Source organism: Leucopleurus acutus, assembly GCF_964270905.1.
Source record: "Leucopleurus acutus genome assembly, chromosome: 5".
NCBI lineage: Eukaryota > Metazoa > Chordata > Mammalia > Artiodactyla > Delphinidae > Leucopleurus > Leucopleurus acutus.
The window spans coordinates 134,075,666-134,092,425 of NC_139147.1; the positions used below are offsets into that span (position 1 = coordinate 134,075,666).

At 40.9% G+C, this 16,760-nt stretch overlaps 1 protein-coding gene across 2 annotated transcripts in view; it reads right to left on the minus strand.

Moving 5' to 3' along the window:
* Positions 1-7,159: 7,159 nt before the first annotated feature.
* The window catches only part of ANKRD28 (ankyrin repeat domain 28), a 185,726-nt gene continuing 176,125 nt past the window's right edge, over positions 7,160-16,760 (minus strand). For both annotated transcript variants that reach the window (XM_082840084.1, XM_082840083.1), the window contains exons 24-28: positions 16,553-16,698; positions 15,841-15,923; positions 15,315-15,397; positions 14,063-14,154; positions 7,160-9,423 (exon numbers count right to left, since the gene is read on the minus strand). In XM_082840084.1, the coding sequence (XP_082696210.1) occupies positions 9,137-9,423; positions 14,063-14,154; positions 15,315-15,397; positions 15,841-15,923; positions 16,553-16,698 (691 nt within the window). In that variant the 3' untranslated portion in view covers positions 7,160-9,136. The remainder of the gene's footprint in view (positions 9,424-14,062; positions 14,155-15,314; positions 15,398-15,840; positions 15,924-16,552; positions 16,699-16,760) is intronic.

The following is a 16,760-nucleotide window of genomic DNA, read 5'->3' on the forward strand; positions in this document are numbered from 1 at the left end:
AAAGTGAATAAAATAAAATAAATAAATTTGAAAAAATAAAATAAATGATTTACATTCTTTGTGTAGTAAACCCAATGTCTCAGCTTCTTCAAGGATAGTTTCTATTGATTGTTTTACCTGTGTATGGACCATACATTGTTTCTCTGCATATCTCAATCTTTTGTTGAAAACTGGACTTCTAAAATAATATAACATGGCAATTCTGGAAATCAGATTCATCTCCCTCCCCAGGGTTTGTTGTTATTGCTGCTTGTTATACTGGTTCAGTGACTTTTCTGAACATGTTCTGTAAAGTCTGTATCTTTTGCCATGTGTGGCCAATGAAGTCTCTACTCATTTAGCTTAGCTGTCAGCTAACGATTGGACAGAGATTTCCTTAAACACCTGGGACCAAAAGAATTCCCTGGTCTTTGCCAAGGGGCTGTGTACGTAAGGGCACATCTTTAGAACACAGCCTGGCAGTTGAAAATTGGCTTTCACTTCCTGTTTGTGCAGAGCCTCAAAATTAGGCACAGGCAAGAATTTCAGGTAGCCTCGGGTCTTCCACAAGCATGCACACAACTCCACTTATGTGTGGCATTCTAGAATTCCTAGAACCATGTCTTATGGATATCTAGTCCCTAGCTTTTCCTTTTAAGCTTTTTGGTTGTCTGTTGCTTGCCTCAGCTCCTATCCACCTGCTAAGGCAAGTGCAACATTAAAACTCTTGCCTGGTGCTGGGAAAACTGGAGAGCTACATGTAAAAGAATGAAATAAGAACATTCTCTAACACCATACACAAAAATAAATTCAAAATGGATTAAATACCTAAATGTAAGACCGGATACTATAAAACCCCTAGAGGAAACCATAGGCAGAACACCCTTTGACATAAATCACAGCAGTATCTTTTTGGATCCGTCACCTGGGGTAGTGGAAATAAAAACAAAAATAAAATGGGACCTAATTAAACTTAAAAGCTTTTGCACAGCAAAGGAAATCATAAACAAAATGAAAAGACAATCTATGGACTGGGAGAAAATATTTGCAAACAATGTGACCAACAAGGGATTAATCTCCAAAATATACAAACAGCTCATATAGCTCAATATCAAAAAAACAAACAACCCAATAAAAAAATGTGCAGAAGATCTAAACAGACATTTCTCTAAAGAAGACATTCAGATGGCCAACAGGCACATGAAAAGATATTCAACTCGCTAATTATTAGAGAAATGCAAATCAAAACTCACACACAGAGTGGCCATCATTAAAAAGTCTACAAACAATAAATGCTGGAGAGGGTGTGGAGAAAAGGGAACCCTCTTGCACTGTTGGTGGGAATGTAAATTGGTGCAGCCACTATGGAGAACAGTATGGAGGTTCCTTAAAAAACTAAAAATAGAGATACCACATGATCCTGCAATCCCACTCCTGGGCATATATCCAGAGAAAACCATAATTTGAAAAGATACATATACCCCAATGTTCATAGCAGCACTATTCACAATAGCCAAGACATGGAAGCAATGTAAATGTCCATCGACAGATGAATGAATACAGAAGATATGGTGTGTATACACACACACACACACACACACACACACACACACACTGGAATATTATTCAGTCATAAAAAAGAATGAAATAATGCTATTTGCAGCAACGGATGGACCTAGAGATTATCACAGTAAGTGAAGTAAGCCAGACAAAGACAAATATCATATCACTTATATGTGGAATCTAAAATATAACACAAATGAACTTATCTACAAAACAGAAATAGACCCACAGACACAGAAAACAAACTTATGGTTACCAAAGGGGAAAGGGGAGGGGAAGGATAAATCAGGAGTTTGGGATTAACATATATGCACTACTATATATAAAATATATAACCAATGAGGACCTACTACATAGCACAGGGAACTATACTCGGTATTTTGTAATAACCTATAAGGGAAAAGAATCTGAAAAATATATATATATATATATATATATATATATATACACACACACACACACACACATACATACATATATATATATATATATATATATATACACACACACACGTAACTGATCGCCTTGCTGTATACCTGAAACTAACATGACATTGTAAATCAACTACATTTCAATTAAAAAGAAAAACCCAAAACTCTTTCCTGTAATTGTTTTCAACAAATACCTCTCCAGGGAGAGTAACTTTCACACTGGGTCAACTTTGAGTTAGCTCAACTACAGGCAGTGTGGTAAGTGGGATCTTCCAGGGAACCATCAGACAGGCAAAATAATGAGAATTCTTGAGAATGAAGCTTTGAAAGAGCTCTAGTTTTGTTTTGCTTCTTTTGGTGGGTGCTTGTCTGCACCAAGAATGTGGGCTTAGTGGGCTTCCCTGGTGGCGCAGTGGTTGAGAGTCTGCCTGCCGATGCAGGGGTGACGGGTTCGTGCCCCGGTCCGGGAAGATCCCACGTGCCACGGAGCGGCTGGGCCCGTAAGCCATGGCCGCTGAGCCTGCGCGTCCGGAGCCTGTACTCCACAACGGGAGAGGCCATAACAGTGAGAAGCCCACGTACCGCAAAAAAAACAAACAAACAAACAAAAAAAATGGGGGCTTATTAGTTGTTAAGGCTCCTGCAGAGCTGGAATGAGGAATGCAAATTGAGCAAATTGAAACGCCACAAAGGTCAATGATCTTATCAAGACTCAGTGGTCCTTGCTCTGCCATTTTCACTGACATCACTTGGAAAAAGCTTTTGGACCATTTGCAATGTCTTAGGTCCTATTTCTACTAGTCACCTAACTGCAGGCAACAAATGGCCTTTCTTCCCATGCCCCTACACACTTATGGCCACCTAGATGTGAGGAGAGACAAAGCTCTTCTCAAGCGCCCCTTTACCTTGAATTCTTTTCATTCACATTCTCTTTGACTTTGCCATTTCTTACCATGAATGAGTATCAGAACCATGAGAAACTTTCCTCTCATGTATACTGGGTCCTACCATCTTTGTGGCAGGCATGATAAGAGTTCAAACCAGGTTACACAAGAAGTAAGATGTTAAGTGAAAAATTTACTGTCAACACAAAAAATGCATTTTGATTGTTTCTACTAGGTCTGAGGCAATATAACAGTGCCTGCTGTTACTTTGGGTACCAGACATGAACCAACTTCCCATTTTTTTGGGGTGGCCAACATTACCGAAAAGTCTGTTTTAGAGCTTAGTGGTAACCTAACCCCAAGCACTGTGCCATGTTCATTTCTAACTGAAGGTTTAAGCAAGTTACATGTCATGGACTAGGGATGGCAGAGCTAGGAGACATCTGAGAAACACTTTCAATCAACCCAGATCCCCTCTATTTAAATGACAATTGATGCCTGGGTTAACCTATGACATGCTTTGGGTTAGTTTAACCTCAGGTTTGCTTTTGGGGATTAGCTCACCATCTTTCTCTATCCTTTTCCTGCTTTTATTAGTTTGTTGCTTCAACATTCTTCCACTTTCTCAGCAAAACCTTATGGTGTCTCACATCAGAAATTGTTTGTGTAGGGACTTCCCTGGTGGTGCAGTGATTAAGACTCTGCGCTCCCAATGCAGGGGAACGGGGTTCGATCCCTGGTCAGGGAACTAGATCCCATGTGCATGCCACAATTAAGAGTTTGCATGCCACAACCAAGAAGCCCGCCTGCCGCAACTAAGGAGCCCATGTGCCGCAACTAAGGAGCCCACCTGCTGCAACTAAGACCCAGTGCAACCAAAATAAATAAATAAATATAGTTTTAAAAAAGGTTATCCCATTAAAAAAAAAATTGTGTAATCCCCTAGTGCATAAAAGGGCAAGGCATTTTTTAAATCAAGGATCTCCCCCAAATACCAAATCTCACAAATCTTTCTCTGCAGAATAATCGCCATTGACATCCTTTTTGTCTTTCTCCCTGACTAAAATGGAAGCCTCCTGAGGGTAGGGACTTCATCCCTGGCGTAGCTCCAGGATTTAAGACAGTGCCTGCTGCAGAGTGTGTACTCAAAAAATGTTTGCTGAAGGGCTTAAAAGCGAAAATGCAATTTTTCTTCAAGTTTAGAGAAGGGGGAAGAGGAAGAAATATTTTAAGATCACATCACTGGCTTTTCAAATTAAGCCTGCATTTCAGTCCTAATCAAGAAAGAAGACAGATAAGAATCATAGGAAGGCAAGAGGAGTAAACCACCCTCGAGAAAATGAGAAATAACACAGAAAGAGGAAGGCAGAGAAATGGAGACTCACCTGAGTGCTGGAGACGGTGAGGTAGACAGTGGAGAGTGTTCTACGCCCGTGTACTCTTACTGTCTTCCGTTAGATGAGGCTCCGATTTGGAAGGGATGGTCACAGTCAGACACGAGAGGGGAATGGTGCTACACTGAAATCAAACACCTACCCGATCGGCTCGACACTGCCAGGGAAGAGCTTTCCAATTCCAAATTCATTTTTGCTACCCAGTTTTACATCTGAATCCCTTACACCAGAAGGAACCACAAGAAGGGAAGGAACAGGCAGAGAGCAAAGACTGCTAAGCATGCCCGTGGATAAACTGAGAACAATGACATGCTGGCCTGGCTCATCATTTCAGGGCTAAATGAATTGTGAACTGAACTCAAATTATCCTTCCCCAACGAGCACAGCCAACTGCCCGATCTCACTGAGGTTGGGCTTGGCCAGTGGAGTATTAGCAGCAGTGATGCATGCAGAGGCGTGAACTGTGTGGGTCAGGCTTGCCTTCTTGTGCTTCGTTCACAGAGAACACAGACGGAGCAGATCGAGCCCAACTCACGATGAGCGGTCAAGCCCAGCCAGACTCCAGACTGAGGCGTCACCCAGCTGAGCCCGTCAGCCAACCTGCAAAGGCATAAGCGAGGATGAGCATTTTAGCTTGACAAGACCTGAGGCAGCAACAGCAACAGAAATGTAAGCAGATGTCATTCTCTTAGGCTCCATCACGAGGACACATTCCGTTAACTCTTCCTTCACTGCTCTATGCCCAGAGCCTAGCACAGTTCTTGGGACACAGCAGGCGTTCAATAAACATCTGCTGCGGTACATTTCTGTTTCTTTTGAAACTAGCGATCTAGGATAATAAAACTGAAAGGGACTTACATAATTTAGTAGTCAAGCATATGGTCCAACTTCAAAATGGCCAATTTCAACAAGGACCGGAAAGCATATTAGAGGTCATCAGGTGATTGAGCACCAGTGGTGGAAATGACTGCCTGGAGGTGAATCTAGGCTTCATGATTTACTGGCCAAACAAGCTTGGGCAAAAGTCACTTCACCTCTTTGCCTTATTCCTCACCTGTTAAATGGTGCTATGAATAGGACCCACCTCATAGGACAGTTGTGTGGATTAAGATATGGATTTCAAGTACTTACAACCTTGCCTGGTACATGACAAACACCGTAAACGCACCTTCTGTTGTTATCATCAACATAAGATGATTTGGAAAAGTTATTAACATCTTCTTGACCTGCTCCTCCAATCACCTATTTATATCTCCTTGTTCTCACTTCTAGCTAATCTCTGTACATGTTTATAATAAGCTATTTTTTACCTCGGGAATGCTAAGTGCTGATGTCTATTCCATCCACCTCCCTTCCACCAACCATTTTAAGAACTGCTGATTTTGTTCTTTTCATCTAAGATATCATTTGCCCCTTCTCCACCTGCTCAAATCATATTTGTTCCTCAATGTCCAACCTAAACGCCACCTCTTCCAAGAAGCCTGTTCTGATCACCCTTCCCAGAGTGAACTTGTTGTTCACTGACCTTCCATAGTTAGCAGTTCATCTCTACCTCAATTACACTTTCACACTTTCCACTTTTAGGTACGTACCTTTCCATGATGAAATTGTGAGCTCCGAGAGGACAAGATCCCAATTTCTAGGCTCACTTTCTGCCCATTCCCATCCCCAAGTATATAGCGGGCAAGCAGTAAGTATTTGTTGAATAACTGTATTTGAAAAGCCCATTTAGAAAGGTTCATCTAAACTGTAAAACAGCTTTATTGAAAATTCAGTAAGTTTCTAAAGAAAGGTAAAAACCAGTTACAACTGAACACTAATCAGATATTTTAAGGGAAAAGAAGTTTGCACGTGAAAGACACTTGGTTTATTGCATTAAAAAACTTTATTTCATTTAAAAGGTCCAATATAAGCCAAATTAAACCCCAAACCGACAGCTACACTTAGAGATATCCTGAACTAAATGGCACTGTTTTGAGTTGTGTGTCTTATTAAAGGAGATCATTTGCTATTACCACCACTGCCCTAAAAGTAGTTCTACAACAGAAGCTGGTATTATAATACATAGCAGATACTTCAGATGTCATCTTTCATGCAGAAGTTAAAAAAGCAAACAGGCTTTTCTATTCTGTGCAGGTATAAAAACTACTACAGAACAGGGCCTGAATGCCTCTGACATACAAGGTGTAACTATAAAGGAACTCACTGGCGCTGTGTCCCTTCATTCAAGCAGTCCGCGTGCTTCCCCCAACAATACTAGTGCCATTAAAATACTGTTCGGGACAGTACTTTGGGATTTCCCCTCATCAGGTGCCGACCAAAGGAAGTGGTCGATCAAGCTGGGGGATAGACTATCACAAAATGGGATCACAGAACAATGGAATAGATTTCCTAGTGGGCAAGTGATTCGGAAGACCCACCTCACCAGTATTTCCAGTCATGGCATCATTTACATAAAATGATGCAAGATCTAAATTCCGGTATGTGTGAGGATAAATTAAAAACAGCTTGTTACTTTATAGCTACACCTTGGGTTTCATTAGAGGCGGTAAATCTAACAGTGTGTCTAATGAGTCCTTCTGGAAATCACTTCAGCAGACAAGTCAAATAGCCTGCAAAAGAGAAGACACGGCAGAGGGTGTAAGACATCCTGCCGAGGTTCTCAGCCTTCTCTTGGAGGACAGACCAGGGTCCAAGGACAGAAGTTCCCAGGAGGGAAGGAGGCTTCAGCTCCACCTAAGGAAGACCTTTCTAACAGAGCTGCTCAACAACTGAATGGACTGCTTGGTGAGGTAGAGTCACTGGAAGTATTCAAGGTGGAAAGATCACCCTTGTAGAAGAGACTCCTGTATTTGTTAAGAGGTTAGACTGGATGAACCTCAGGTCTCTTTCAATTCTGAGATTCTAGAAAATTCCCTCAGGGAATTCAGAAGAGAATTCCTAAAAGGAAAGAGAAAGCACACATATGTATACTTTTAGAATCCTCTTGAGTTTTTTTCTTTTTTTCAAAAGGTACAATAGAAAATGTAGTCTGCTGTCTTTAAAATGCATATTCACCTTCCTACCACTAATTATTAGGAAGGGTCCATTATGACTTCTTTATATTATAAAGAAAAGATGGATGATTACATTTATAATTTCTGTAAATACTTTAGAAAAAAATGCTTAAAATCTAGTAGTCAATGCCCTAGAAACTTTATAGATTTTTAGGTAATATGCACAGATACAAATACATTATTAAATACAACTCACATCTGTGTTTTATTATACTCTAAAATATACAGGAATCTTGATGTACTGAAAGAGTGCAAGTAAATACAGTATTCAAGCAGTCACTATTTCTATTTACATGCTCATTAATTCTTCAAAAACCCACAAAATTATCAAATAGATCAAAATACTGTTCTGTGTTTTCACACTTTATATTCAGAAAAACCAGCTGATAATTTACAATGTCATAAAGTTTCCAGTTTCACAATACAAAAAGAATAAAATGAAATTGGGTATCATTTTGTGAAAATTTATGGAACTCTACCCAGACCTGGAAGACCCCCTACATATGCGAAATCATTTTCACTGGGAAAGTGACAGTTACAGGAAAAGCAGACCCATATAAATTGTTATTTAAAAGCCTCAACATCAGCCTCTCCCCCCTCTTTTTGTTACTTAAAGGCAGTCTTCCAATTCGGCAGGCAATTGCTTCCTTCCCTAAACAGTAGCATGTTATAAACACCCTACTTTAAATGTCAATAAGACCTAAAGGCTTTAGTATTTTAAACCTTGCCCAATATAGAAATGCCTTCCAAACCTGATGGCGTTAACTTATGAATAACAAGGGAGTTTCTCTTTTTGATTCTTCACTAAACAATGACACCAAAATCCCCCAATCCACTGTGGAGGCACAAGGGTGACACAGGCGATGAAGGTGTACCATCCAAAGTAGTGAGATTGAAAACTCCACTCCCCAGGACCACTTGGCTGCAATAGGGTGAAAATCATCTACTTTCTGATTTCATGAAATTTCCTTCTGCTAGGAAACTCCTTACATTTTCAAACAAAAATAGTTCAATTTTAAACCTAAACCATTCAAAACTGGGCAACAATAGCCCGACCCCAAGCTACATCATGTCTACATCACAAATATTTTCACCCTGACTGCACCCAATCAGCTGGTTTTCAATTCTAATATTATAAAAGTTGGAATTTTAAAATTTTTATGTAAAAGAAAGAAAAATGTAAAAATACATCTGCTTTCTCTCATGGTTTAATACAGTATTAGAAGGCTTTCAGATGTTTTCTTTAAAAAAGAAATCAACATTTAAAACCAAATCTCAGCTTCATTTTCAGAAATATTAAAGTTTGGTTTAGATAATGTCTCATTTCACCCGCTCCAGCTTCCGCAAAGTGGCATTCTATTACAACCCTTTGAGTTATTTGGTCCTTTGGCAATTTGCTGTGCACATCATGCCTACTGTACCAAACTTTTATTGCCCTTAAATTTAGTTGTAGTTTTACTGATAAAACTGAAATCTAGTGTCTTTATCTCTTCTTTCACCATAGTGTTGCTTGTGTGAGCAGATTAGGGTACACAGTGTCCCAAGTAATTCCTGGCACTGCAAAACCAAATTACATAATTCCACAAAGCAATGTGCCATCAAAGTGTTTTCCTCTGGTCAAGTCTATTTCAAGATTCTAGAAGTTCCTTTTGCAAAACTTGCCTTTAAAACTCTTCTTCCTAATGTTACCGCATTTCTTCTATTCGCCCACTCTGTCATCTTTCCTCTTAGGCTGAATTTGTACGTGAATGAGAAAGTGCCTTTTTCCTGAAAAGCACAGTTTGAAGCGTCAGTGCCAGAACTCCCCCCTGGACCTCTGGCTCAGCCGGTCAGTAGGTCTCCGAATCGGAGTCATTGAGCTCGTCCACATCGGTGTATAAGTACTCCTGCTCCCCGCTGACGTTGTTGAAGCTGCAATAGGAGCTGGGTTCATTCCTCATGATGGGCAAGGCTTCGAAGCTCACTGTTTTTGAGGTGTTTGTATAACGGTTAATGGCATTGAATGTCAGAGATGATAAAGGGCTACTTGATGAGACAGGCATCATGGTGGCCAAAATGAGAGCGAGGCAATCAGCCACGTCCTTGTTGGGAGCACAGGCCAAAGCTGGGGTATAGCCTAGAATTAAAGATAAAATTTAAAAATTACTCATCCTAAGACTCATTTCACTAACACAAGGAAATAAGCCTAAAGGCCTTCAACTTTACACACACTTTAAATTACCTAGCTTATATAGTAAATTGGTTTTACTGGAATGACTCAGAACTTTCCAATAAGTAGAGAAAGAGGAAAGTCATAGAAATCTAGGGTGGGAGGAGACCTAACAGACTACATTATAGCAGAGGAAACTGAGGCCCAGGATGGATGATTCCTCCACTATCTCACAACTTATCTCTATCCATCCAGATTCATAGACAATATCAGACTAGAATAAGGGGAAAAAAACAGACTGACCAATCTTTGTTCAGAATGGTGGGAGAGTCTTACTGTTAATTTGTCGTTCTGTAAGTGCTTACATGCTGAGAAACCTAAATGTGCACAGATTCATGAATGAGGCTCTGAGCAGGTGCTCAAAAGATGCTTGTTCAATGAATGACACATGGCCATCAATTAACTTTTCTTTTAGGGTCACAGTCCACTGAAGAAAAACATAAACTAAACAGGTTTAAAGCTCCTAAGTCAAAACAAATGTTTCCTTTGTATATGTTCCCTTCTTTAGCAGAAGAAGACTGACTTTAGCCCTAAGGCACCACAGAGTATCAATACAACAGAGTAAGGAGACACTTGGTTGGGTAGGGAGAGAAGATGGTGAGAACATAGAGCCTAATTTAATCATCAACCTCTGTTGTTACTGGAGCAATTTATAACTGGATCATTAATGTGAAGGTTAGAATTGACTGTAAAATAAGATGGGTACTTACTATGATTGCCAACTTTGGACCGTGATTACTATTTCACATTGCAAAGTATGTCAGAAGACATCAGGTCATAGGCAACCTTCATTATCATCTGTTATACTATCCCTTCCATCTCTTTATAAGGAAAAGCTATATAAAACCTTGAAAATGATCAACAAAGATTGCCTATTGGCTACTGATTTAGAGCCTCACAATGTGACCAAATATCTTATACAAGTTAGCGATTTAGGCTCCTGATTTTAATCTATATAGTTGCTGTATTTCCAGAAATGTAATTTACTGATAATGAAAGTTTCTTTTATAGCTAGGAGAGTCTGCACTTATTTTAGTGGGTGACACCACTCACTTCTATGGATTTCATGACTACATTTTACTAATGATTCCCAAATCTCTATGTCCAACCTAGATCTTGCTGACTTTGGGCTCCAGATCCAAATATCTACATCCAGTTACCCACTTGGAGTTTCCAGTGAACATTTCTCATGTCCCTAACTGAACCCAGCTCTTCCTCCTACATTCTCATCTTAAACAATGGCACTTCCCCCGCCACATCACCCCACGCCAGGCTGCAGGCGACTTCTTCCCTCCCTGGATTCCATCAAAAGGGCTCCAGAGGACTTCCCTGGTGGCGCAGTGGTTGAGAGTCCGCCTGCCGATGCAGGGGACACGGGTTCGTGCCCCGGTCCGGGAGGATCCCACATGCCGCGGAGCGGCTGGGCCCGTGAGCCATGGCCGCTGAGCTTGCGCATCCGGAGCCTGTGCTCCGCAACGGGAGAGGCCACAACAGTGAGAGGCCCGCGTACCGCAAAAAAAAAAAAGGGCTCTAGAAACATCAACGTCCTTTCATCTCCAATGTCTCTGCCTTAATTCTGCCCACCCCCTCCTTCCACCTCTAACTGTGAACTTGTTTCCTAGTCTAGGCTTGCTCCCCTTCAGACTAGCTGCTGTCTCCCTGATACACAGATCCTTTGCCACTTGACCTAAGAGACTCTGGCGTAACTCACTACTCAAGCTGCCCTGCATTGGATCTCTAAATACGTCACACTCTCTGCTTAAGAAGTTTTCTCCCCACTTTTTACTTGTCCTTTGGATTTTGGCTCAGAACGCACTTTTGGGGGATGCCTTCCCCGATATCTCTCATGGCATTCTAGGGTTATTCTAACTGAACTACTTCAAGGGCCTTGTGACAGCCTGTTTATATGCACTGCCATTCAAGGAAGTAGGCTGTCTTACTCTACACTGTATCTGCAGGATTTAGCACAGTTCTCGGCACATCATCACCTAACACATACTCACTGAGCCCCACATGGCCAGGCGCTCTTCTAACTGCTTAGAGTAGATCAGTGAGTGCAGCTGACAAAGACTCCTGCCCTCATATGTTAGAAGATAAACTCTATGGAAAAAAGAATGAGGAAGGAGTAGAGCAGGTTAAACAAGAGCTGAAAATGCTATGGGGGGTGTGCAGCAGGCTGCAGTATAAAAAGGGTAGTCAGGATGGGATTCATTGAAGAGATGATTTGAGTTAAGACTGGAAACAGGTGAAGGGTTTAGTCAGAGATTGTTGGGGGCAGAGTGCTCCAAGCAGAGGAAGCAGCCAGAACAAACATGACAATGCATGCACATCCCTGGTGTGATGTGCCACCACAGCAGAATGCAACGATGGAGGAAGAGTAGGAGATGAGGTGGGAGAGGTAATGGCGAGCGGGATGACCCAGTAGGGCCTTGGAGATCATTTAAGGGTTCTCAGTAAACTGAGATTCAGAGGGAAGCATCTTCCCATGTATTCTAAAAGGATCGTGGCCAGGGTGGTAAATGAGGGAAAAAAGTGGGCATATTTTGAACATACTTTGGAGGTGGGTCAGTAGTACATGCTGGTGGACTGTGCCCTGGGTGTGAGAGGGGTCGAGGAGCAACTGTAAGGATGGAAACGGCCACCAGCTGAGCCAAGGGTGGTTGTGGGCACAGCAGGCTTGGCAGAGGGGGAGAGAAAGGCCCATCAGTTCAGTTCTGGACATGTGCACTAGACATCCACTGTCAATTAGGCAGCTGGAGACAGAAATTTAGGAATTCTCAGCACAGAGGTAGTGTTTAGAACCAAAGGACTGGATGAGGTCACCCAGGGAGTGAATGTAGGTAGGGAAAGCAAAAAGAACTGAGTACTGAGTCCGAGAGCCCTCCAATATTAACAAGCTGGGGATAGCGCAAGAAATTATAACTAGCACTGTAGGAGGAAAACTAAGAAAATGTGAAGTCCTGAAAGCCAAGTAAAGAAAGTTTATCCAGAAAAAGGGATACACCTGAAACTAATATAATACTGTATGTCAGTTATACCTCAATAAGAAATGAGTAAAATAAAAAATAAACAAAAAATTTTCAGTTCCAGTAAATCTGGTTATTTAATCTAACCAACAAAGTAGTGAGTTACAAATCCTCACCCGGTTATCAATTCAAGGAACCAGGCATTTGTGAATGAAGAATGTCCTAGGGACCTCCCTGGTGGTGTAGTAGTAACAATCCGCCTGCCAATGCAGGGGACATGGGTTCAAGCCGTGGTCTGGGAAGATCCCACATGCTGCGGAGCAACTAAGTCTGTGCACCACAACTACGGAGCCAGCGCTCTAGAGCCCGCAAGCCACAACTACTGAGACCGCGTGCCACAACTACTAAAGCCCCCGTGCCTAGAGCCCGTGCTCTGCAAGAGACGCCACCGCAATGAGAAGCCCACACACCACAACAAAGAGTAGCCCCCGCTCGCCGCAACTAGAGAAAGCCCGCTCACAGCAACAAAGACCCAACATAGCCAAAAATAAAATGAATAAAATAAAATAAACAACAAAAAGAAGAATATCCTAAAGAAGGATATTATAATCAAATCATATGTATTCTCTCCGACTCTCCCTCTTATCCTGCCCTGAAATGATCTGTACCTACTGATCCCGGGAACAGTGTGCAGCACAATGGAAAGTATGGAGATTTTGGGGGGGAACAGCGGACACTAGCTATGGTAAATCGCAACCTTCACATCCCTTATTCACATATGTTTTCAATTCCACATTAAAAGCCTTTTCTTATTTTTAAAGAAGGAATAATCAGTTGTGTGAAATTCTGATGTGTCAAGTGAAAGGAGAGGTGACTCTTAGCATTGCAGTGGTCACTGGTGACCTTGCTGAGAACCGTTCTGTAGTGTGGTGGGAGTAACAGCCTGACCAGGGGGGATTCACAAGAGCAAGAAAAAGGGGAAGTGGAGACAGAGGGAGAGCCAACTTTTGAGTAACTGTGTTGCAAAGGGGAACAGAGAAATATGGCAACAGCTGGTAGGAGCAGTGGGAGTAATGAGAGATTTTTTAAGATGAGAGAAATAACGTTTTGATGCTGATGGGAGTAATCTAGAAAGATTCCTACAAAAAAGTCATTATTACAGGACACGAAAGCAAAGAATTGCTAAAGTGACAGTCTCAAGTATGCAAAAGAGGATAGGACCTAGTGCATAAGTGGGAAGATTAGCTTTAGACAAAACCTGGCATTTAAGTAAAGGCCTTGATAAATATTTGTTGACAGAACAAATTCTTTGAATACTAAGATAACTAAACCAAAGTTAGTAAACCCTAACTTTCATGTAATAAATACATGAAACTCAGAACTTCACCTGTTAGATGGACTTTTCCTGCTTCTCTTGCCCTTATTCCCTTTGCCACAAAGTATAAGTTCTAGTCAGTATTAACTTCAGCTCTTCTCTTTGACCAATAAAAAATATCCAAGTCTACTTTACTTCAAATATGGATCATCGAAAGATGAAAGCTTCTAACAGGTTAAGGAAAGAGAACACAGAAGCTACTTACCATTTTCATCTACTGCAAGCACACTTGCTCCTTTCCCCAAAAGTTCTTGAACCACCATTGTTAGCCCATTTCGGGCAGCAACATGCAGAGGTCTGGAGGGAAAAAAATATGTGTACATGTACATGTGTGCACGCCCGTGTGTGTGTGTGCTCGTTCACTCTCTCTATCCTGGTTGTTGAAGACCATTTTTGCTTGGCTGTGCAGATCTAGAGATGCAAACTGGAGGCCCGTGGTCCTGACAGCAATGAAGATGGGAGCAGGCCACGGCAGAGCCAGTGTGCAGTGCACTGTCAGGCCTCGTCATGCACCTGAGCTCAGCACTGGGCCCATCAACAGGTTTCCACCTTCACCAAACCCTTTTGTGAGTTTCCTTCAAGACTCAATGTTTGAAGAGATTTTACTAACTAAACTGCCTTCTTTTTTTTTTCTGTATACCATTGTTTATTTAGCATTATATATAATAGCCAGATACAAAAAGACAACTGTTGTATGATTCCACTTACATGAAGCACCTAAAAAGGCAAATCCATAGAAGAAGAAAGTAAACTAGAAATTCTCTGGGACTGGGTGGGGGTAAGGGCAGTGGAGCAGATATTGTTGAATGGATACTGATAAACTGCCTTCTTAAGTTGTTTTAAGAAATGTGGTTGGCAAACACGTATAATAGAATATACAATAAAAACTGTAAACTGCAACAGCACAAATTCCAACAGGCTCTGAAAACAGTTTACAGGTTCCATGACTCATTTTTGGACCCTTAAGGGATCTGACTGATACATGAATGGAAACCAGTATTATAAGGTTTTTCTCTTTACTAAGTCTCAAAGTAGAATAGCAAATGAAAATAGAGAGAGGACAATGGGAGACACTGATCCAGGATGTAATGAGTCACCTGGAGGCTGGCGGTTCACAATTAGAACTTGATTATTTCTGAAATCTCTCTAGCTCACAGACACGTATAAAACTTTTTGCCTCATTTACTGCTAGTGTCAAATACACAGAACAGTATTACTTTCCTCCATAAAACTGGATTGAGAAACAACACATTTCAATTCAAAAGCTTTTTTAGTAATATGCCTTTTAATTATGATGATTTTAGAAATGAGTTTTGTCACTTATAAGAACTGTTCCTTATTTTTTAACTGCTTCTGTGATAGACTGATTCCAATGGTCCCATGTTAAAAAAGAACCCCATTAATCATTTTTATAATTATAGGTCACAAGGTTTACACTAGACACTGAAAGTACTCACGTTTGCAAAGCTGCATTGGTTGCATTGATGAGGTTTCTATCTGTTATCTTTTCCAGTATTAACAAGGCACTAGTTTCATGACCCTAAAATTATGGCAAATAACTCTTAAAAACTTCAGCACCATTATAGATAAATTTATACACTCAATACACCCCAACCCTAGTCCATGTAACATATACATCACCATACATATGCCATGCATTTTCTTGGCTAATGCCTTAAATATTTGCCCAAACATGTGTTGGTGTAATGGGGTTACAGAAGAGGACAGGAATATTTAAGATCAGAGAGATTAGAGACAGACAATCATTACGTTTAGGCTTGTGGTCCAAAACTCACTTGGCTTACTGGAAACTTTCATATACCACGGTGCTTAACACATCAGTATTTTTTCCCAAGAAATCTGATGTCAGTGATTATTAGAGAGGTTTGGTTCCTAGCTCTGTGCATTTTAGTTAAGTGGAAAAACTTTAAATGCCACTGTTGATATTAACAATGAAAATATATCCTTAAGATGTGTACCTACCTTGCTGCAAGCCAAATGGAGGGCGGTGTTTTTACTGTTATCTTGTAAAGTCAGATCTGCACTAGCACTGCTGACCAGCATCTCTGGGAGGAAAAATTGTATCAACTCTTTTGCTTATGAACATACACCTCAGATTACTAATAACTCACTGTAGAGAAATGAAGACAGAAAGGAAAAATATCCCTCTAGCAAAATCTTAAGTGCAAAAAACACACTGTAATATAAAGGTCTATACCATATTTTTATACTGTTGTATAAGTAACAGACAAGAACAACAGCAACTAACATTCCTTTTGTGAGGTCTTACTAAATTTCAAAGACTGTTTTAAGTGCTCTGGATTTATAGTAACTTATTTACCCCTCAAAACAACCCTACAAAGTAGATACTGTTATTTTTTTCACTTTATAGATGAAAAAATTGAGGCATGAGGTTGCTTAGTTGGCAGATCTAGAACCACATTCGATCTGACTCCAGAGCCAGGGTTCTTAACCATTATCCTAACACTGCCTGCTCACGTCACTATTCAATCAGTAAGGGCAAATGGAAATACTGTGGGCCTAAATGAAAACACGGGTATAAGCAAGTAAAAGGTTTTAAATCTCAGAAGCGGTGAGATAACTAATGCAAAATTCAGTGAACTAGAGTCAGATGGGAGCTACATTATACATAAGCAATACGTAGAGCAGTAAAAGTCTTAAGCAGTTTTTTTACCAACTGTATTTGTCTGTCCGTTTTCTGCAGCCATCATGAGAGGTGTTTTCCCAGAGAAGTCCACAGAGTTGACATGAGCATTATGGCTGAGTAGCAGCTGCAAACACTCTACATGGTCTGTGAAGGCGGCCGCGTGGAGAGGAGTTCTGCACACAGAGAAATGGGAAGACTGGACTAAATCTGTGCACTGTATACTCTTAATTTATGA